General features: G+C 32.3%; 2 protein-coding genes across 3 annotated transcripts in view; one reads left to right on the plus strand and one right to left on the minus strand.

Moving 5' to 3' along the window:
- The window catches only part of Ypel (Yippee-like), a 229,224-nt gene extending 205,144 nt beyond the window's left edge, over positions 1-24,080 (minus strand). The window contains exon 1 of one of the 2 annotated variants that reach the window (XM_076393843.1): positions 23,851-24,080. Coding sequence is in view for 1 of the 2 variants with exons in the window: in XM_076393842.1 (XP_076249957.1) it covers positions 23,851-23,862 (12 nt within the window). In the remaining variant the exon portion in view is untranslated. The remainder of the gene's footprint in view (positions 1-23,850) is intronic. The other variant, XM_076393842.1, reaches the window with a different exon arrangement.
- On the plus strand, positions 4,559-7,983 carry LOC143199436 (uncharacterized). Its single transcript, XM_076409259.1, has one exon. The coding sequence runs from the start codon at positions 6,884-6,886 to the stop codon at positions 7,733-7,735; it is 852 nt and encodes a 283-aa protein (XP_076265374.1). The 5' UTR covers positions 4,559-6,883; the 3' UTR covers positions 7,736-7,983.
- Positions 24,081-24,701: the final 621 nt, after the last annotated feature.

A 24,701-nucleotide genomic window follows, 5' to 3' on the forward strand; every position in this document is an offset into this window, starting at 1 on the left:
TCCAGTGCTCCATCAGAGATAGACTGGACCGACTTATACAGTGTAGCTTTCTGGGGGATTGGGAGTTTTCTTTTTCTACGTAGGAGTGGAAACAGTAGGCTGTACACGCCATTGCCTTTGCAAATAGCGTACTGTATGAGCTGACTATTGGAACCTACGGTCGAACCAGAGACCAAGATATGATATCTTCTGGAGCCAATGGATAGAAAATTTTTCGATTTGGAGGAGAATAGACTGAGTTTTGCTCGGGTTTATCTGCAGCCGCCAGAATTTGTAACGCGTAATCGCCTGGTTGAGTTGCACTTGGACTCTGTCACGGATGGCGTCAGGACTGTAACAGGTTGTGAAAAAAGTTGTATCATCTGAACAAAATGCTGTGTGTGAATGTTTGGGGAGTGGGAAATCAGCCATGTAAAAGTTGAACAGGGCTGAAGCTAGTGGAGCACCTTGCGGGACTCCTGCGAAGATTTGTTTTTTGAGAGAAGACCGCATTGACGATATATACTTGAAAGGGTCGCTTTTTCGGCAAGTTTGGATGCCTGCAAACCTCTTGGTTCGCACTATTTAAGGTGGTATGTAGGCCACACCTACTCTGAAACTATACTGCATCTGACAATTACCTTTTCTTGGAGTCAAATCATAGTGGCAGTGGCAATAAAAATGTGAAACACTGGCCTGCCAGAGAAACCGAAAATATTAAGAATTTACAATATATAAGAATACAATAAAATAAGAATTTTATAAACACATTTAACATAAATACTAATTTATCTCTCACCGAGGGTGAACACCGAGGTATAACAAATCTTGGATAACAATGTATAAGATAACTTGAGCAAGACGCAGACTCAAGAGACTCAAAAACATTTGAACTTGTAACAAATACTTTTCCTGTGTGGAGACTATGTATGGACTGATAAAAAAAACTAGTTTTAAGTAAATGTAAAAACAAATTGAGGGTAGGTTGTAAAAATTAGTAACAACATATATAAATAAATTTAAAAAACCATAAAAAATTACTGAACTAGTGTCATTCCTATCGATTTTTGTTTTTATCAGCAACAATACAATGTAAATTTCAATACAACAACCATAATTCATCTGCCCTCGAACTTGTTCCATTCTGATGGTAACAGGGACCGATACTCCCTATACAAAAAAAAACCCAACGCCGTTAAACAAAAACCAAAATCGACACTGTTCCTTTTGTTTTGTTTTCCGGAACGATGAAGGCGCCAGCTTATTTGATATGGGTCCTTTTTGTGTGCGCTCGTGTTCACTTAGTCGAATTGATCGGCGGTCGTCTAACTGAATTTAACACGTTTTTATTGGATTTTAACTTGACCTTTACGTCTGAACTTCTATTATATATATTTCTGTATAGTAAATATGAGTTCAAAAATATTCTCACAATTTCAAACATTCAATTTATTTAACATCATTCATCATTCAAATTCAATATCAAACTATTTAGTTTAACACTAAAATATATAAAAACAGACACTAAACAGAGGATGGACAAAATAATATGAACAACTAACATGTACACAATATTTATTTGTCCATAAAGTCTTGAACTATAATATTTTAGAACATCTGCAATTCTCCTCACTAACAAAAGAGCAGACTACAAACGTCTGGTAACAGTTCAACTATGTTGAGGTCTGACAATTTTAGATTACTCAATTACAATTATATATTGTTTATTTATTCCTGCTATTATTTTCTAAACTACTGCTTAAAAACACCCTGTACATATCATGGATGGTCAGACATAACAAGATCCATTTTTTATCCGTAATTTATCACTGTAAATACAAAATACCTGATCTTTAACATTCTAGTGCACACAGCTTGATACCTTAATCTATAAAATGTTATCTATGATTTCTACTTCATTTATTTTAAAATAATTGATAATGTATTTTAAAAAAAGTGGTAATCAGAAGGACCCATGTCTGGTGAGTACGCTTAATGTAAAAGGAGTAAAAAGTAAAAAAGTAGCTTAAGTAAAGAGGAGGAGGTTCTATGTTCGGCTGTATATATTTGTTTTGTAATGAATGCTTACCGATTTCTCCGTCATTTATAGATCGATTTTCAAAATTCTTTTTTTTATTAGAAAGAGTAGAAACATTGTAGGCAACTGTTTCTTTGGTGTAATAGTTAGAAAGTTGAGCAAATGTAAGTAAAACATAATTAAACTTTGATTTTTAACACTAAAAAACGTTTAAAATGTTAGGCATGGTAGTAGTAATCATTAAAATAATTTATTTTTGTTACGAAATAGGATTAATAAATTTAAAATATGATTGGAGATTTAGGGAGCATCATTTATTTAATAACTTTAAAACTACAGAACAGCAACTCGCAATTTCTATGTAAACTGATGCTAGTGGTATTTTGCTTTGTATAAACTTCGACAATATCTGAATTTTTCTAATCATTTTTACCTGCGTTTACAATTATTTCCGCGGTTTCTAAATATCTATTATTTAAGTTTCGAATTCTCGAATGAGAAACTAGTCACGAAATAAAAATTTAGCAAAGTAAATAGCTTTATTTTACCAATAGTTGATTGGTTGACACTAAGTTAGTTTCTCGAAAAAATAACTATAAAATAGATAACCAGAAATGTTTTTTCGAAGGGGTTGACATTATATTTAAGGTTCTACTGAATCGATTTACTTGAAATCTGGCGTGAGCCTTACAAATACATACTATCGAATAATGTAAAACTATAACACATTTTTTTAGTATTTTAAAAATATTTGGAAATGTTAAAAAGTCTCTAGTTTTCTCGAACAGCTATAATTTGGTGACAAAACATTTTTTAATAATATAATAATTTAATTTCTAACATAATTTCTCTAGATTAAAAGCTTTTTGCTTTCAGGTTACTAAAAAAGTTGCAATCCTGTTATGAGAACATACCATTTTTTCGGACAAACATCTTCAACCAAAAAACAAAAAGTTACAGACTTCATCAGCCTATATTTTTTGAATTTTATTTTCGCAACTTTTCTTTCTTTGTGTATTTTTCAAACATATAATGAAATAGATAGTATTTTTTAATTTCACTTGAAAAATATCCCAAATCTATGCCTCTAAACTAGAATATTTCACGGACGAGTCATTCACAGATTTATCTATAGCTTCTCAACTGATTTCCTCACAGTTACCTTAATAAAGAAATGTTGGATTTAGTTTTATTCAAAACAACTGACCACAATTTATAAAACATTTTAACTTCGCTTAATGACTCTAATGTCAATAAAACATTGTTAAGTACTAAAGAGCGTTTTTATCAGAAATATGGAATAATTACCACACCTAACCGCAAAAGCAAGGAAAACTATAAAATTGATGAAATTTCAGTGAAAATCTAACACTATAAAATACACCCGATGGTTTTAACAGTAATTAACAATATAAAATTAGTCTAATAAATTGGCCCTAACCATAACGTGTTGTAGATAATGCTTCGCCACAATACTACCTAATCTCCTTTTAATTAAAAGGGTACTTTACAATTTAATTACAACACGGCAAAATGGACGCTCTAAAATTACGATTCCCTTAGGATGTGCACTTATTTTGAACTGTTTCAATTTATTACCAAAGAGAACCACGAGTATCAAATAAACATAATAGGAACGATAATTAAATTAAAAAATAAAAAATATCTATTTTCAGTTCACCATTTTCTGTTTAATATATTTTTTAATATACCTTCTATTATTCGACAAAAAATACATTAGCTGACATAATACTGTTTACGTGCAATAAAAATATATTATAGACGAGCCCAGACAAGTACTTTTACAAGAATTATTAAGTATACAACAATAGAACTCCACCGGTTTAATGTGATGCTCTAAAGGTCAAAATAAAATCCAATAAAAACGTGATAAATTCGGTTAGACAGACACCCATCAACTCGGCTAAGTGAACGCAACCATTCAGAAAAAATATATCCATATTACGTGAAAGTAGTTCCAAAAATAATTACCAATCATACTTCTTATCAATAATTGTATGTGTAGGGAATAAAAATGAGTTTTGAAGGTTTTTATAATCTTGAAATTTTATTCAAGCAAATGTTTACAACTGTATTCAAGGTATCCATCTTCAAGAAGCAAATTCTACATTTTTCTGCCCGAGATCTCCAACAAATTTGCAAATTCACTGATACTTTCAGCTTATGTTATTGACAGATATCCAAATTTTACATATGACATTTTACAGGAAACTCTACACTACTATCGTGGAGTATTTTTATGGTAAATATGTGTTCATAATGAAACATAAATTGTTCTAAATAAATTCGTTAGGTTGGTCTAGGAGATTATCATTTAATTAAAAAAAATAATCTAGGAGAATATCAATTTAATTAAAAATAAGGACTGGCCAGTGGTCACGTGACAGGACATACTGCCGTGATAGTCGCGAATTCGAGTCCTGTTAGAGCTATAAATTTATGTTTGTGATTGGCCACAAAGCCAGAGTAAAAATCTAAAGTATATACCAATACTAGGCTGGGTAAAACCGTATGTTTTTTTGGGATGATCTCTTTGGATGAATTTAATTTGCCAAAAATCGCCATTTCGGAGTCCATGTTAAGCAGTAGGTCCAGTTCAGATAAACTCTAGTTAATAAAGAGAAGACTTTAAAATATTACAAAAAAATTTTATGATTATTAGACCCTATCAATAAAAATGCATAATATACAATAAGGCTCACCCACATGTTGTAAAATCCGTGAAAACTTACTTAATCTGCCAATTCCCAAATATAAATTCATATAAAACACCCAGGTGATAAAGCGTATGAAGGTATGTATAGCCATAATTATACATCAATACATAGTATATCAAATAAGTGGGAAATGCTAAGAAGACCAGTAACCAATGTAACTGTCATGGACGCCAATAATAATTCATGCCATTTATTGCCCATCTAATCACAAATATAAAGCAGAACAACATTACCTAGCTTTCTTTAATACGTATAGATTTATTGCCAGAAAATGCTAAATTGTTAAACATTTAATGTATATAGGAAAATATATCAATATATCAAGAAAAGATAAGAACAAAGGGCAAATAATACATCACTATATATATCTCTGGTACTAAACTCGATGCTATAGACTTTTATATTATGAAAAATATTAAAACAACAAAACTGAAGATCAGAATCATGCTTTGAATTATTATCTGATCACTCACCAATGACAAAATTACTTTTCTTTTAATTATTACCAAAATACCTAAACCTATACAATAAATAATATACCTATAAATAATAATAAACAAAAAAATACAAAATGTAATACTGGTCACTTAGAAAAAAGCAACATTGAATAATTTCTTTAAATAATTAAAAAGCAGCAAAAATAACAGAAAATACACAATAGTATGTGGTATGCGACTCCTAACAGTGAAATACCTTAATAAGAAAACTACATAGAACCCATAATTCACCAGGAAATTGTAGAACAAAGAAGTTAGGAAAGCAATGACAACAAATAAGAACGCAGGAACACAAGAGAAAACTTAATAAAGCTTAAAGGAGCTGTACTATTTAGAAAAAGAGAAAATAAAACTATCGAATTTATATTCTCAATTTAAAATGGATATACCCCCCAAAAAGTACCATTAAGGAAGTTAAATAAATAATAATGAAATAAGTTAACCCTGAAAACGGTCTCGGATATAATCAAATAGCGTGAAAATGTTTACAGGGACTTTCAGAAGAGTGTACAAAATTATTAATACTTTTATTTAATGTAACATTAGAAATAACATAGAATTTTCCTAGTATTAGTAAAATCGATGGAAAATTATGATTCTCAAACCCAGAAGAAAAGATACCCACCGCTTTACAAACTTACTACCTATATAAACTTCAGATTTTTTGAGAAACTGTAAATCTAGAGGATATTTATTATATAAAAGTGTAGCACACGAGGCTGGAAGTTAAAGTAAATTAGCATCTCCCGTGTCCACTTTCAGTTACTGAAATAATGTAGTTCAGATAAACAGTTCATTATAAAACAAGATAAATAATACAATGATCTAATATATTCGTAAGTTCTACAAGGCAGTGTACTGAGTTTAATATTTTATATTCTGTATACAACTGATTTGCCAATCACAAAAATCACTACTATGGAACACACTTTAATAAAACTCAAATGTAGCTGAAAACTTATGTTAAAGCTAATTAAATATAATCTACTCAAGGTAACATTTACCTTGTACGAACATGCCCACAGGCAGAGAGTGCTGAATATGCATGCAACTGGACCGACGCCTAACTTATGGTCTTGCTAAAGGAAAATAACTTGGACTTAGACTACTTAAAATCTATTGGCTAATCTATAAGTTACTTTTAGATAACAAATTTGAATGAATCAATACTGCTGACAAGTTTAACATAGCTATCATTCAAGGGTTTCAAAACAAAGCATTGAGTGCCATTAACGTTATTACATACAACATCTCTAAAGTGATAAAGCGCGATATCTCTGCCACTAGAACCTATAACGAGTATAACGCAAAGTGTCTGTGTTCAATCCTTGTTGCACCCCAATATACAAAAGGGATGTTTTACCACCATACTACGACCCTCCTGATCATGATTTCGATATGACAGTGTTTACAAAAAAAACATTATGAATTTTTTTGTAAATCCCTTAAAATTAATAATTAATAGCATCATAAAGTCTACATTAATTTAAATGTCATTACATTACATTAAATACATTACAAGTGCATACCTTGATAATTAGGACAAATTTACAATAATATTTCCCTATATGTCATATACAACAATTAACTATTTATGTCAAAGTAATTGTCAATAAGTTTACTTAAATTTCATGGAAGATACAAAGTCCTTGGTGACCATATTTCTCCAAAAAATCTTCCATAATCGACAGTATGTCATCGACAACACTTATAAGCTTATATATGATTACAACAACAGCGATCGAAAAAAAGCTGATTATGAGAAAACATTAAAAAGCATCTGCACCCAACTAGGCAAAGAAATTCCTAACCAGGTTCTGGTATATTTGCTCACTCTGGTTGACATGCCGCTGGATTTAGCAGAGTCCGATGACAGTCAATTGAAACCCGTTATTGAGAAGATCAAAACATTAGAAAAAATACAAAAAACACAGAGTTGTTTAACAGATACCATACGTCCACATTTGGGCGAATGCCTAACGACTAAACCGATAACCATCCATGATGAAACCAACGAAGATCCAGAGGAAAACAACTTAAACAAAAAAACGGATATTATCAAACCTAAAATATTTCCAAGATCTAGATCCAAGCGAAAAATTCTATCAGAATCTAATGATGACGAAAATAACGAAGACACCGTGTTACAGAGCTTGCTCGACTTATCCGCGTCGACAGTAATCAAAAATCATAAGAAACTAAAGAAATGTTATCAGAAAAAGTTCGACAAGGCCTGGAGTTTTATATGTTCGGAAACCTTCACTGGAGAGGCTCTGGAACAATGTTACGAAACTTTGAGGGATTTAAACAAAAAACGGAAATTACTTCGTGACATTGAAAACGATAACATCACTGAAAGCGTTGTGGCTGACCTCTATCAAGATGTTGATATATTTTTGAAGGAAAAACATGTATATCACCTTATAAATAAGGATTTGTTTCAATTTATTAATAATCAATTCAACAAAAGCAGTAGTTCCTAAATATGTTAAGAAATATTCACATTATAAAAACAAATAATTGCAGAATAAATATTGGAATTATTTTTAATGCCACAGTACAGTTTTAATATTTTTGACATACAAATTATATTTATCGGTAGAAGTTAATTTCATATATTTTTATTACTAGCCGGCTTGGTTGGCGCAGTGGTCAAGGTGACAATCCAACAGTAGGACGGCCCTCCTACAGTTGTGATAGTCGCGGGTTCGAATACTGCTGGGGCATGGATGTACTTTATATTTGTAATTGTAATTATAAAGGTCTTTATAGACAACAGTACAAGATCCGACAAGGACCGAGATCGAGTGTCTTCTGAGATGGTCTCTAAGTTGGTCACTGGTTGGTCCAATCCATATAAACCCTCGGTGGTAAAAAGGAAACTTTAAGGTAATTAATTATTAGGTGCTTATTATTCTAATAATTTTTTTCACTTTAAAAAGACATTTTTGTATTTGGCAGCAATTCAATCATCCGCTCAACCATTTTCGTTCTTTTTCGTAATTTCGTAACCCTATGTCAGCCAAACCATGCTACGTCAATCTGAACAAGTGATAATTAGAAGGTGCTATGTCTGGTAGATACACTGGGTGCAACAGAACTTCCCACATTGGAGCTACAACAGTGAATGCTTCACAACTCTTGCAGTCCCAGCGTTATCATATAGGAGAGTGACTTCTGTTACTCGCTATTACTATTTTCTCTTTACAACAATATTCATTATGCAATATGCATTCACTTTGTTGGCTGGCGTCGGTAGATATCTAGAATAATAATTTCTTACGGTTTGGATTCCTAATGTTCTACATCTAGCTCAACCCACTATATGCACAGGAAGACTTAATTGCTATGAATGTATCATTTAAATGAATTTATCATTAAAACCAAACTCGATAATTGTTAATGTAACGGAAGAGCATCACTGTAAGTTTCTGAAAGTGTTTCATAAGCTACGGCAACATATTTCTTCAAATCCAAGAATAAAATTAATGAATGTCAAACATGTAATTGGAGCATTCCATCATAAGCGTCTATATACACTGAATAACTTAATAATGCTATATGAAAAGTTGTTATTTTATTAACCGACTTCGAAAAAGGAGGAAAAACAATACAAAAATAATAATATAATTTTATGACATATACAAAAAATTACATTACCAACAAAACAAATCTAAATTAATATAAGTGTTTCGGTTCGGCACCGACGTCAAAGTGATCAAGTGTTGGTAGTAGTTAAAATAATATTGTAGATAGATAAATACGTTTAGGTAGGTATTAAGCTAAATTGTGTGTATATATTAGAACATAAAATAAGTGTGATAGGTTAAACAAGGTTTTTGTTTATTTTTATTTAGTTATTAGAACGATTATTATGTACATATTTTATTTTAAAATATTTTTCTTTGTGTTAAAAATCTAAGTTGATTATTTTTAAATTTTTAGTGAGCTTCTTATTTATTTTTTGAAGTTAATAAAGCTAATAATTTTTCGTTTCATGCAAATCGTATTCCATGATGGTTATGTGCCAGTGAGGTGTGACAAGAGTCAGAAATTAGGAAACACTAAATCTGGTAAATGCTGAAGACTTTCTTTTAATTAATTTTATTATTTTAATTTATTTATTCTTTTAATTTATTTTATATATCTAGGTATATATTTAGGAGGACCCATCGGCCCTATCTTAGTCTCTGGTGTCATAATTTTTATGTATTACACTGCTTTTTTTCTATAAAATACAAATGGTTTGATGCTTTTGATTGTTTGTCCTGTTCTAGTGTTATCCAAGGGTTGTGTTACTTCGATATTGACATGAGAATCGGGTTTGTCCTCAAATCTCCTTGCAATTCTCTTGATTTCCTGGATGACAGTGGGTATCTGAATGTTTCGGTGTGTGAGTAATCAGTCCTGTAGTATCTCGGGGCATCTACAATACTTTTCAGGACTTTGTTCTGGAAAACTTGTATTGTACGTATATTAGTTTTCACGGAACATCCCCATAATTGAAATCCATATGTCCATATAAGTTACAGTACTTGTTTATATAATAACAATTTGTTATGTACTAATAATTGTGATTTTCTTCCAATTAACTAATACGCGAACTTTGAACAGCGAAATTTTGCATCAAGATTCATTTCGAGATACTTAGCGTTATTACTATATGGAACTGTATTATTATTTATTGTTATTGGCGGTTATGCAGTCTGATTATATACGTGAACTGTATATGCATAGATTTACTTTCGTTAATTTTTATTTTGCAAGTTTGGGTCCATTTATTTATATTGTCGCTTGCCTGTCATAATTTTCGTATGGCTTCGTCTCCGACAGCAAGAATAACAGTGTCATCAGCAAATACAGTCGTAATATTTTCCATTTGTGGTATATCAAATGTGTAGAGTAGGTAAATAACTTGCCACTTCCTTGTGGTACACCTGCTTAAGCTTCTATTATTGTATAGTAGGCTTCCTCTTGTTTGATTCTAAACATTCTAGCTGTAATGTAAGATTTCAACAGTTCAGTGTATTGTCTCATTTTCTGTAGCTTACAAACAAGACCGTCATGCCATACCTTATGGAAGGCTTATGCTTCATCTAAGAATATAGCTGAACATACCTTTTTACCTTCATAGATTTTTTCAATTACATCTGTTATTCTATGCACCTAGTCAATTATCGAGTGTTTGATAACAAACCCAAACTGATGTGTAGGTATTAAGTTTTTTCTCTCTATAATCTGTTTTATTCTTTTTTTTTGGCAAGAGTTTTTCAAATATCTTAAATATTACTGGTAGCAGGCAGATGGGTTTATAGGTTTTTATTTCATTTGGGAATGATTTGGGGATGTTGAAAACTGATACTTTTATTTTGATTTACTGATTTTATATATGCTTTTAAAATGTACAAGCAGGTGTGTTATTTAAATGAAAATTATTTTCTACTGTAAATCGAGTTACTGTCACGATTTTTGCATTCAATTAATACAAAAATCATATTTTAATTTTATTATTTTATCAATCTCGAGGCAATCCTTCGAAACAAAACTGTTTTTCATTTCACATGTCAAAACACTAACGCTAATATTCTCTCAGAAACTGAAAAGTCTAGTTCATTCCTCTTCTTAGTGATTAATTCAGGAGCATGGTGATAGATCTCCATTAAACTATATAACATGAGCATATCCGTTAAGAATATAACCTGGAGTGTCTATTTTAACTAACTGTCTATTATTTTGTTATATCTTTGAATTAATTTAAATTTAACCATGAAGTTTTGGTTATGTTATTGAGAAAAAAAACACTAACTTTTAGTTCTACTGCTGACCTTATCTACAACCTTATAGGTCACCACACATGAACCAAGGAACCAGCGATTTGCAATGTACGAGAATTGGGACCATGTGATTAAATGACATAAAAAACAGAAACAACATGTCTCTTTCACGCTTTTTTATTCCTATTTCCAAACCACTATTACCTTTATCCTTAACTTTTACTTCGATCCTATCTTTCTTGTGTTTCTATTCCCACACAAACACCTTACTTAACAACAAAGAGTAGTGAGTGTTAAACCAAGTAAAGTAAACAATAATAATTTTACATTCACTTCAAAAGTGTGTAGAGACGTCACTATAACATAAGCCTCCGCGTATTCAAAACAAAATAAACCAGCGGTTACCAATACACTATGATTGAAGAAAAAAATTAGGACGAATTCATTTCTCTCTCTCTCTCTCTCATTCCAATCCAAAACAAATAAAATAAGAGGTTCCTAGGGTGCTTCAAGTTCATTATAGTATCCCAGATGAAACACCGTCAAATATTCCAAAACAAGCTCCTCAGGCGCATCCTGAACTTCCCATGGTTCATCAGAAACTCCGAAATTAATCAGGGCCATACCAAATGACATACCACTAGTCAAGATAATCATATATAAACCCTCCAAGGAATATCTACAAAAATCAAAACACACTCACAAAAACTGTGCAAGGCCTTCACTAGAAGCAGCCAGTTTCCATTCCAGATTAACAGGCGACCATTTTCTCGACGCCTTAATCGTAAAGGTTATGGGTGCCAATTTTCATACTCGATACCATATCAACACTAAGCATAGGATCAGCTGGTAATGGTGGTTTTAATGGGTATGTTCAGAAGCAATCCAACAGCATTGTCCCTCCCTATATCAGGCAAAATAGAAAAGGTTCCCCGACATTTTCAATCAGTCTACATTTATGACACCACTTTCTTCACGAGCGCGTTCAATATAGACCAAAATCAAGACAGATTGCAGTGTATAAAATTATGGAGGTTACAAAAGGACTTCACGGCTCATAGTCGAGAGCTACTATTCCATGGCAAAAAGGCCATATACCTAGGCTTAGTCAATAAGTCTCCATAAATCCAGTTTGCCATTCAAAAATATAACGGAACACAGCAAACATTCCAAATCCACTCTGAAATCAAGTGTTTGTTATACAACATGTTAATTCGATCCATTCTTTTGTACTGGTTCCTGCGTCTTCCTCAAGTTCGTCAAACCTTCACAGGTATTCACGATTTTAAGTATTTCAAAACAAGCTTCTCAGGGCCTCACAAACTCCTCAGAATACCAATAATAATCAGGACAAACAAACAATCACAATCTTCAGGCCTTCTAAAAATAAATTTAATTAATAAATCCAGGATCCGATAGATTTGTGTTTAGCTCCTTCCTCTCATCGTTTTGGTGGCATTTCTTTGTCATTATTCCAAGTGTCGCAACACTAAATGTGTGGACATCTAGCCTTGTCGGTCCCTCATGTCCCTCAAATGTTATCCAGTTACGGGTACCATCTTCAACCCAAAATCAGCAGCGATCAAAGGAACCGCTGAAGGGGGTTTTAGCGTCAAAGCTGTCAACTCACGTTAGGTTAAAGACAGTGTCTCTTTCTCTGTACTATTTCCAGAACATTATGACCTTAACCCTAACTCAATTTTCTTGTCCATCATCCCGTTGACCATCTGAAACTTAATATCAAATAAATAGGTAAAAACTAACTAGTGTTTCTGTTGCTGTGTAAATGTCAACAGTAACAAATAATAGTGGTTGTTTCACCAAATAATTAATAATAAATTATATACAATTGAACTACATAATATTTGCGCACCAATAAATGTGAGTACAAGAATCTGAAATTATTACGATTGAACATCTATGATCTATATTTATCTACGTATAAAAGCTTTCGATAAAAAAAATCGATTGAATTGTTTGGAATAACAATAACGCCAACTGGCTATTTTCTTTTTCGGATTAATGTTTCAAGTGCTATTCGACGGCGGAATACTGTCTGTATTTTGGGGAAATTCCGCGTGGGTGTTTTATGGCCGTCGATTAAGCGTTTTATGGTAAAAGGTCAAGGCATTGACTACAGACGTACATACGGTTATACTTAGATTTTACTTTTAATACTGCATTTGTTTTTGTTAAATCACAAACATTCCAACATAAAAGATATTAACGATCAATGAAGAGTTTGTGTCGCATATTAAATGACTAATATATTTTGTCGACTGAAAGATTCACGTAGTTAGTTATACTAACATACTAAGAATATTTTTTGAGAAAAAATATCATTAATGTCATTTCCTTGGAGCAAAATACACTCAGCCTAATGATTATCAAGCACTTATATACCGTTCTTGTTTAAGATTTTTCAATTGGCTCGGGTCGACGTTGGCAGCAATGACAGATAGGAAATGAGAACATTGGCATTATCCGTGAAAGTATGTAGGAGAACCTAAGACTCAATTACTAGCCATGCTTTAATTTTATGAAGAAACTATATTCCATATATAATTGTACACACAAAAAAGAATTTTATTAATATAGCCTTGAGGCTTGTCGAATTTTACATCATGGAATAACGGTCTACAAAATACTAAGAAATATAATCCCAGATGTCGAACACGGGCGGGGTGCCAGCAGCGCCAACAGTACACGATAACGAATATCTGGCAACCCCGAGACATTTATCTGGGAGATTATTGAAGGGTACTTTCGATCATTCAGTCACTGACCATAGTTCAGTTCATATGTGTCACCAACGACTGCCAAGCCTCACCTACAGGTAACACCCCTGCCAGCCCTTTCTTTATGTATTTGTATTTTCCATTTTCCATACAACCCCAATAAATAACGATAACACCATGTAAACGACTACTGTTTCATTTCGTTTTACCTTTTGTTGATAAAATATTGCCTTTTGAAGAGAAAAAACACAGTTGAAGCAAAAACTTGACTTGATGTCGAGATTCCAGATACTGCCCCAGGAAAATCAACCATCAAGGATTGCTAAGTTTAGACGTGGCGAAATCAGCAACGAAGACGGTGAACGCAGTGGACGCCCAAAAGAGGTTGTTACCGACGAAAACATTAAAAAAATCCACAAAATGATTTTGAATTACCGTAAATTGAAATTGAATGAAATAGCAGACACTCTAAAGATATCAACTGAACGTGTACATCAAATCATTCACGAATATTTGGGTATGAGAAAGCTCTGTGCAAAGTGAGTGCCGCGCGAGCTCACTTTTGACCAAAAACAACGACTAGTTAATGATTCGGAACGGTGTTTGAAGATGATCAAGGGTAATAAACCCAAGTTTTTGCGTCGATATGTGACAATGGATGAAACATGGCTCCATCATTTCACTCCGAAGTCCAATCGACAGTCATCCCAGTGGACTGCACACGATGAACCCGCTCCAAAGCGTAGGAAAACGCAACAGTCGACTGGCAAGGTTATGGCGTCTGTATTTTGGGATGCGCATGGAATAATTTTCATTGACTACTTTGAAAAAGGAAGGACCATCAACAGCGGCTATTACATTGGGCCGTTTGAAGGACGAAATCGCCGAAAAACGGCCGCATTTCAAGAAAAGTAAAGTGCTGCTTCACCAAAAAAATGCACCGTGTCAAAAATCCATGAATTGGGCTTCGAATTGCTTCCTCATCCACCGTATTCTCCAGATATGGCTCCCAGCGACTATTTGCTGTTCTCAGATCTTAGAAGAATGCTCGCTGGGAAGAAATCTTCGTCGAATGAAGAGGTGATCGCCGAAACTGAGGCCTATTTTGAAGCAAAGGATAGATCGTACTACAAAAATGGTATCGAAAAGTTGGAGGGTCGCCATAATCAGTGGATCACCGTTGCAGGGAATTATGTTGAATAAAAAAAAATAATATTGCCAAAAAAAAAGTGTTTTACTATAGCAGGCCGGGGACTTTTCAATTGACCTGTTAAACTACTCTAAAATATATCATCCATGTTAATTTTGCAAGTTAATTTTATTATTTTTGTTTAATTATTCAAGCAGAATGAACTAAATACCTCGGCATCCATCTCGATGGTAGGTTAAATTGGAGACATCATGTTAGACAAAAAACAGAGCAGATTAGACTCAATGTACTATGTACTGGTTAGTTGGAGAGTTAGTTGAGATAATCTCAACTTGACCTAAAATAAAAGACATCATAAATCTCAATCACAAGACCAATTTGGACCTATGGAGTGCAAATAGGGGGTTGCACTAAAACACCAAACCAACTAATAATCCAACGCAGCCAAAACGCCATTCAATGATCAATTACCAGTGCTTGTCGCTACGTGACCAACGGAAGAGCTGTAGGATAATCTAGAAATCAAATAAATTTACGAAGTGATTCAAGATCTCGCCTTAAAACATAAAATGAGTTTAGTTTTATTTTAATTTGGGAAATACATATTGATGTATTAATCCCTAACTGGCTTTGGTTGTCTATTAATGCAAGTACAACAGAACAGTAGCAATAAATTAATTTGTAAATTAAGATTGTACTATGTATAGCTAATGTAAGATATAATTAATAAAAAAAATTAATATATCACCCACAGTTTCTTTCATTTCATTTCGTCATCTCGCTCTTACTGAAAAGCCTCGCATAAAAATCTATTTTTTTCTGAGGAAGCTCTAGCTATATAACTTTATAAGTAAATTAAGGAGGCTGGATCCAAACCACCAACCCGTTTCTTAAAATTGGTTCTAATTTTTGAAATATTCAATATATTCATTGTTTTCCTATTTTTGACCATTAACGGCCATTTATCAAATAAAAATATATAAATCAGAAATGAAGACAGGCTGAATAGAGTCTTCGTATCGATCAATTCGATTTTCGTTATATCTTGGTGTAGCCGCTCTCCTTGCTCGTTGCTCGTATCACTCAAGTTTTGTAAGAAAATATCAAGATGTGAATACAGAAAATTTGTTGCACTATACTGTACTATTTTCTTGCATTCATACCGACAATATTCATCAAGCAAAGTATCAATCGTCTACATGATCTTTCTGTTCTCTTCATAACGTAGGCACAACAAATGAAAGATATACATTTTCATTAAGTGACCACTTGTACAACTTTGTTCTGCATGCATTACAAAACAATTTTAGTACCCGTGTCTTCAGTGTTTACTGCAGCAAAACAGAGTACTGCCTTTGAGTGTATCTGTCATAATTTTTCCACATTTACCGAGCATATAATATTCACAAACGTAACAAAAAAACTTTGAATCGACTTTACAAAGTTGTCTCTGCAATCTCCAAATGATGTTTAATGCAGCGTCGTCAGCTGCCAGCTGTTGTAAGAGAGCACCTGCACGGCTCCATTTGTAAACTTGTAGAATTAACACTGCTGCTTTTCCTGGTTAACAGATTTCCTGCACTACAAGGTCAAATGGTTTAATTCTTTTAAGCCCGTATCTTGCTCCAATATCATCCAAACGTTGTAATTCTTCGTAACTAATATGAGAGTGAAGTATATTTTACTTATATTAGTATTTCGCTGAACATTCCAACAACTGTATGTCTTAAGTCCACATAGATTTTAAAACACACTTGTACGACACCAACAAAAGTTTAGGGTGTTAATTTTATAACCTTCTCTGAAGTTTCTGCATACAGGTCCCTCATGCCAAACCTCTTCGGAGCTTTGAGCTACGTCTAAGAATGTAGTTGGTTAGAATTGTTTTATTCTAGTTGTCCTTAGTACGCTTTATCAGTGACATCAGTGATTCTATGCATCTGGTAAATTGTTGAATATTTGTTCATGTAACCAAAATGTTGGGTACATGTTAGGTTTCTTCTCTCTGCAATTGATTTTAGCTTTTACAGTAGTAGAAGTTTTTCAAACACTTTAACTATTACCCGTAGCTGTCACCTAGGTCTACTGAACTTTACTTTATCTGGGGTTTTCTATCATATTCGCATGATCATCTCCTGAACAACACGTTTTAGTCGAAATACTACATTAGCATCTTGTTGATGAGTGTAATATTTTCCATTCTGGAAGATTTCGCAGCATTAAATAAACCCGTTGGTTTCTTTGGATTGATGTCAGTTCGAATAATTTTTGTTTCTTTTGGAGTGACTACTTGAGTCGTCCAATTTTCGCACTCATTGAACAGCAAATTGTATTAAAAATCACTTTCGTTTAAGTGCCATTGAAGTTTTAGAACCTCTAAATATTCAGCTATTTTCGTGAATATTTTACATGACATTCAACATTTAATTTTTATTAACCATTGTTTAAATATGTTGCTTTGAATATCATATAATTGGTCCTCAATGTTTCGTATACAAAATCAAAATCAGTGATGTTACTTACGATATTTGCAGGTGATCTGGGCATCTTTATTTTGATGATGCGCTTTGCCGTTTTTCGGGTGTACCAGTGATAATTTTGGCTGATTATTTGCTTTTACTTTATTAGAATTTAATAATCAATAAACATTTTACGAAAGACAGTCTATATTTTTAATGAATTCACGGAATCTATTAAATAGAAACTATTTTTGAGACACCTTGTACAACAACACTGATATAGCAGGTCCACAGATTCACAAACACAATAACATCCAATAAATGGTCAACCCAAATGAAGCTATACAGAATATTTGCCTGAAAAATATGTCCATCATTAATAATTAATATCCAACACAACTTAATCCAAACATTTCAACAATACTAATAAATGAATAAAATTATTACCGATAAATCAATCTCAGTTACCAATACAATTTACAAAAATGTATATATTTACAAAGAAAAAATAATGCGATCTGAAACCTAAAAAATACTAAATAACAGTAAACAAGATTATATATAATATGTACGTATCAGGACATTTAATGACAAACTGTACTGTTCATCAATTGGCTATCAGTTTTTTCGATTTCATGATATTGATTCCAGTGATACAAATTTAATAAAAACAGATATTTATTATATTTCAATGCAAATTTGATATTTGTTACCCTTATTTATTTAAACTACACTTTTGTCTGAATAATAAAAAATCAATTTTAATATAAATTAAATAAAAACTATTAAATGTTCGCTGCCGATCTGGGATCCAATACTGACCCTAGAAGCCGACTACGTTTTCTCTGGTTACAACAATAAAATATTCCTAATAACGATTTTTAACGTGTATCTAGTCCAAGATTTAATATTTTTTGACAAAAATTTTTTTTTTTTGTCTCGCGCCAGACCGTGATCGGCACTGAGGTTAAATTTTATTGCTGATGGCCGCATAACGCGCGAGCGCGTGACGAATGAAAATGGGCTAGAAAAATACATTGTTGATTAGAAGATATAATTTAATATAGCATAACAAAATTCTGTAATACATATGATTCAAAAAGGAAAAATCGAAATCAAGCACGTAAATGACTCACCTATAGTCTTCAGATTGTGCCGATACAACTGTACAGGCACATTGCCAATGCCGAACTAAATGCAAGACTTAGAAAGACCACCACACATATAACACGCTGGAGCGTAATTGGCGTCCAATGAAAGCATCACATTACGCTCTAGCCCGTTGTTGGCAGCGAACGTGTTAATGCTTAAAATAGCGAAAAAACGGCCACGTAAAACGCGCAAAAATAGTGGTGTTTCCCATTGAGAATTCCTTCTGAGGGAGTAAACTGTCAACAAAGTATGTTATTTGACTATCATAAGTCGTTAACATGAACCTATTAGTCTCAAGAGTTCCGAATTATGGACGATAACCCTTTGATCGCATTATTTTTTCTTTTTATGGTAAAGGTAATGGTTCCGTATATACATTTTTGTAAATTGTATTTGTAACTGAGATTGATTTATAGGCAATAATTTTATTCATTTATTAGTATTGTTAAAATGTTTTGATTAAGTTGTGTTGGAAATCAAAAAATCACATTAATCGATATATCATTCTGAAACACCTTGTACATGAAAGAAGGTTCTAAAGTATATTCCAGAAATTAACAACTATTTCAAAGATTGGAAGAAATTAGATTATTATAAACGCATCGTATCGAAAGAGAGTTACTTTGGAGAAGATGAAATAAATATATAAAATTCGTTTGTATTTTACTTACAATTTTAACATAATTAATACTAGAAAACCCTCTGGCATTTTAAAGATAGGTGATTCTGAAGGATTAAGCCGCAGTTTATTATACATTGCACTATACAATTCAAACTGCCATGTGCTTCTACTATTATATCTGGAGAATAGTTACAAGAAAGGAGAACATTCCACAATCTGCCCAGTGGGCAATACATATTTGATGAGATTTAAGTTATTAAATAACACGTAGAACAAACTTATAAATTACTATTATACTTAACTTCATTACCATTCTATGTTATTCTAAAAACTATTTTATGTGTCTATTAATCAGGTTAGATGGTAGTAAATGTTTTAACCAACGTACTTCACTAACATCACGCACATTTAATTGTTTGACGAGTGCATTCGGGTGTACTGGCACTCTTTCAGAGTACTTTACACTAAGGGTGTCGGCCGGCGAGAAAAATATTTTCGATATTTTAAAAAATATATCGATATAGCGGAGAAATAAAAAAATATCGAAATTTTTTACAACTGCCATATTTTTAAAATTCCTTTAAAATTAAAAATGTTTAAGAAATATCTTTAATTTTTTCTAAAAAATGTCGATATTGGCCAAAAATAACGATATTTTTTTCAATAATATAGATATATCGACATTTTTTCGACATCTCTACTTTACACTGGCACTTCGGATCACACGTTATGGTTTCCAGGGGAAGTGTCGCGCTGACACTTGCATGGGACTGACATGACATTAAGTGGGATTTGCTTTAGTACCCCAGAGTTCAATACCATACGTCCATATAGGTCTAAGAATTGACTTATACAGCAATATCTCATTATTCAAAGATAATTTGGATTTACGCCCTATGAGACAATACATCTGGTTCAGTTTAAGCTCAAGTTGTTTACACTTTGCTAGTATATATTTCTTCCAATTTATCCGTCGATCCAGATGCATTCCCAGATATATACCATTATCTACTTACGGGAGTTCATGATTATTAAGATACACCCAAGGTGTATCTTAATAACACCCGAGGACAAGTCCTTCTACGAAGGATGAACGTCAGGTGAGTCTTATTTGCCTTGATACGTTATGGTTTCAATCACAAATGAATGAATGAATTCATGACATGAAGTTGCAGGTTCCAGCAAAAGGTTGCCATAATAGTGGTGTTCGAGGTCGGTACGTCATATGCATACAAATAGCTATTAGAAATCATGATTTATATATTACGATTTCCAAAATTATCTGCCGATCATTGATAACGTATTTTCCTCACATTTATTAGTAGTGCCAGTTCCTGATTGGTACATTCTGGGTACCTCCAGACGAAACTGCATCATCTTCATCTGGATTACAAGCCATAAAAAGAAACTGAGTGTAGCGACCTTGAGGCATGTCGAATTTTACATCGTGGAATAACGGTCTACAAAATATCCAGAAATATAATCCCAGGCGTTGAACACGAGCGGGGTGCTAGCAGCGCCAACGATAACGAATATCTGACAACCCCGAGACGTTTATCTGGGAGATTAATGAAGGGAACTTTCGATCATTCAGTAACCGACCATCGTTCGACCAGGTAACACCGCTGCCATCCGTTTTATATATTTGTATTTTTCACCACCACTGTTTCATTTAGTTTTACCTCTATTCACCGAGCCATATTATTTACCCTAAATGAGAAAAGATATTCACGTCAATGACGTTATTACAAAAGGCAAACTAATCACAAATATGTTTCCTACCAAAATATTTTCTCACTTTTGAGCGGGTTGAGTAGAGTGAGCTCCTGCTGTCTGTCTAGAAAATAGATACATACAAACCAAGCTTATTAGATTTGGACATAATTGAATTGGACATTGTCAATTCACTCATGCCTTCCTCATAGATCGAACAAGACAGATCTCTATGTCTCCATGGTAAGAAACTTATGCAGTACATCTCACACATTTTAACTAAATGAAGCAACCTCTTGAGTATTAGCAGAAGATATGAGAGTGTTTCCTTACAACAAGAACTACCTTATTTGATTTTCTCCAAGAAATACGACTTTACTTTAAAATTTAATTTTATCTTGTACATAGATAGCTTTATTTTATATTAGCTCTTATCTATATACAAGTTTATTTATTTATGTACTTTTAATTCATGTATTTAATTGTTATTTTACTATATATTTTATTAGTTTTATCGTTACTTTTGGGTACAAGTAAGTGTAAAAGGGTTTTACACCATACATTTTAGATCAAAATTTGTTTTCGTTTGAATGATGCTAACACGTTGGACATTTTAAATCGCTTTAGATCAAACTTTAAATCACCATATTAATCAATCAAAAGTACAATTTGATAACAATAGTGCGTGTTATTAACGATAATGAGATAGGGGTTTGGTTTATTTGGAACATATTTAAACCCTCAGTGTTGTTTTGTATCGCCGTTCAACAAGTGGCCTCTTCTCTCCACAAAATAAAAAATAAAAAAATAAAAAATACAATACTTTTCTTGTTCAAAGAAATTCATTGGGTTGGTCTCGATAATGACCGGTACCTAAAAAGTCGAATATGTGAAACTGGAACTTCAAACGAAAAGAAAGTACTATGAAAGATCACTATCTATTATAATTGGTGCATTTCATTATTATGCCTTAAATTTAAAGAGCAACATAGTATATCGTGTATAATTTGTTTGACACCGCTCCAGATAGCAGCAATGCTAAGGAAAGTAATGCTCAGTGTTTGGTGAGATTGGAAATGAATTGTTTATAACGAACTGCTCGAACCTAGCTAAACCATTAATTCGACTCTCTACTATCAATAACGAAAGCGATTTAAGCAAATAATTGAATCACATACATCTGTAGTAACTAGGCAAAAATGAGAGAGAATGGCTGGGATGTTTTGATACATTCACCTTAGGCCTGGGCCTTGTTCTATTCGACTACAATTTACTCCGGTACTCTCCGTAATACTATTGAGAACAGTGGCAATATATCATCGACACTGATTGTTGTTCGAAATTTCCATAAATAAATTCTCTCTGAAAAAACGACAAACGGAAATAGAAATATTGGAATGAAATTCCACTCTATGAATATATAAGTTTATTCTTATATATAAAAGTGTCCATCCAACAGGCATCCACTTATTTCGTAGCACACAAATAATTTATATTTCTAGTTTTTAGTCTAGAAATAGTACATATAACAATTGTAACAGCTAAAATGCCATGAGTAAATTTGAGAAGTCATATAACTTTCATCGGTTCTCAACTCTATACAAGCAAGTTTATAAAAAGGAGACAATAAATATGTTAGCAAGTAAATGGAAGTAAAATTATTTTAAATCATTCTCAACTCATCAAAAAGTATAATTTGACTAGAAATTATTTTATTAAATAAAATAATATACTTACTAGTTGTTATTTTGTCTATAATTGTATCTCATATATTCTAATTGATTTACATTTAATTATATATAGCAAAAGATTAATGTATATGAAAACTAATTGAACATCCAATAAAAGCAAGTGTTGTGTATTCCAATTAACAAAGTATCCAAAATATTTAATGAATCCATAGCTAAATTAATCCTAAATTATTAATATTATCTTTAGTGTAAATCAAACAATAACTAATGAATATTACATGTACTTAATTATGTTTACCGATATTATATTTTAAAATTCATTAAACAAAAACTGTCTGATGGTCTTAAAGTAAACTGGAACGAATATTGTAATAAATACAGGCTAAAATTAAAAATAGGGAACTTTTCTTCAAAAATGTTTAGATTATAAACTATTCTATATTTAATTTAGACAATTTAACATCTAACTATCATCATTGAAACAACATATTGTTTTTATCATTATAAATACACTGGTAATATAAAAACATTGCCAAATAAATAACCTACTCAACCACTACCGAATTAACACTTCAGAATTATAAGGAAGAGTTACCTAATGTAATTTAAATTTGATCAAATTGTGTACTACAGTTTTGTAAATTGAATTAGAACGAAATCGATAGAACTATTAATCAAAATTGCACGATCAAAACAGTTGACACCATTGAAACCTATTGGAATTTGACTGGAAATAATTTTTCAATATACATGATTTCAGATTGCGATTAATTAATCTAAAGCATCAATCATTTTCTGTCCTTTATTTGATCATTTATTAAGACAACAGCAGAATGAGACGGCTAGTGGGCCGACGTGCAGACAGACTCTACGCAAACGGCGGCCTAACAGCTGACTTCAATAACAAAGGCAGCTTATAGACTGTTAAGGCAAAACAAATCGATGGTACAGCATTTTATTAGCAGCTAATATTTGTCCAACAATTTAAATTTTTCAATTTTCATAGACTAGTAGTAATAGAAAATAAATTTAATGATATAAAAACAAATGTCTATTTTAGACATGAATCTATAGAATACTCTGTAATCAGGAAAAATCGAACAACACACAGATATGACCTTATGTTTTTATTGTAGAATTTAGAGTTTTTTAGATTGATCATAAAAAATATAGAGATAATAATTATGATAAAGTAGTAAATGAAACAATAACTAGCATTGGCATAAAGTAAATGACAGAAAACCATCATAATACTCTAACAAAGGATTCAAATGTATGCAATAATGAAAGTGCACTTACTTTTGAAATCATGCGGTCTTTCTAAACGTGTTTTGCTTTTGCTTCGGGACGGGTTAATTTTTTCTTTTAAATCGTTCGTTTTTCTAGAGAATTTGGTTACGGACGCGATATTGAAACGCGGAAATGCACCAACCTAACAACGCAATGCGATTTACACGGACAATAACATCCAAAACACTGAGAATCCCTGAATTGAAGGCTACGGTTTGCTTGACTGCCGTTCGTGTTGTGGCGGCAGCACATATGCAAGCCTACTATGTTAAATTTTCTTAGCAATATTTTGACTTGGACACATTTAGTGTTATATTAGTACAATTATGCAAGAAACTCTTTTTTAAAAACAACTCACTGTAAAATGATATATAAATTATGTCCTGACAAACAATTATTTTCAGATTCGTTGGGCATAACTTTGTAACAACTATTATTTCTTAAAGTTATTCTGTTATCTAATTTTCCAATGCAATTTAAAAGGTTTGTTGAAAAATATGGTTGTAATATCAATTCTACTAATGAGCATTTACATTATCTTATTAAAAAAATGTGCATGGGAGAACTTGCAAAATAATGTTACAGCACCAAGTATGATATAAATTAGTAAACATGTTAACTATTTAAAAATACTTTACTATTAGTATGTCGATTTATTATGTATTATTCCTATAACATTTTAAAAAATAGAAAACATACTTTCCCAGCAATTGTTTTCAGCTAAAGAAGGTGTCAGGATTCAGGTCAAAGGATTCAGTTATTTCCTGAAATAAAACGAGGTCATTTTGATGATAATTTTATTGTATTAGTTTAACTAATGTATTTCATTCTACTCTTTATATATAGTACCTATTTCATAA

The sequence above is a fragment of the Rhynchophorus ferrugineus genome, unplaced genomic scaffold (genome assembly GCF_030347505.1).
Source record: "Rhynchophorus ferrugineus isolate W39M unplaced genomic scaffold, kcgeb_rfMv2 rfM1, whole genome shotgun sequence".
NCBI lineage: Eukaryota > Metazoa > Arthropoda > Insecta > Coleoptera > Curculionidae > Rhynchophorus > Rhynchophorus ferrugineus.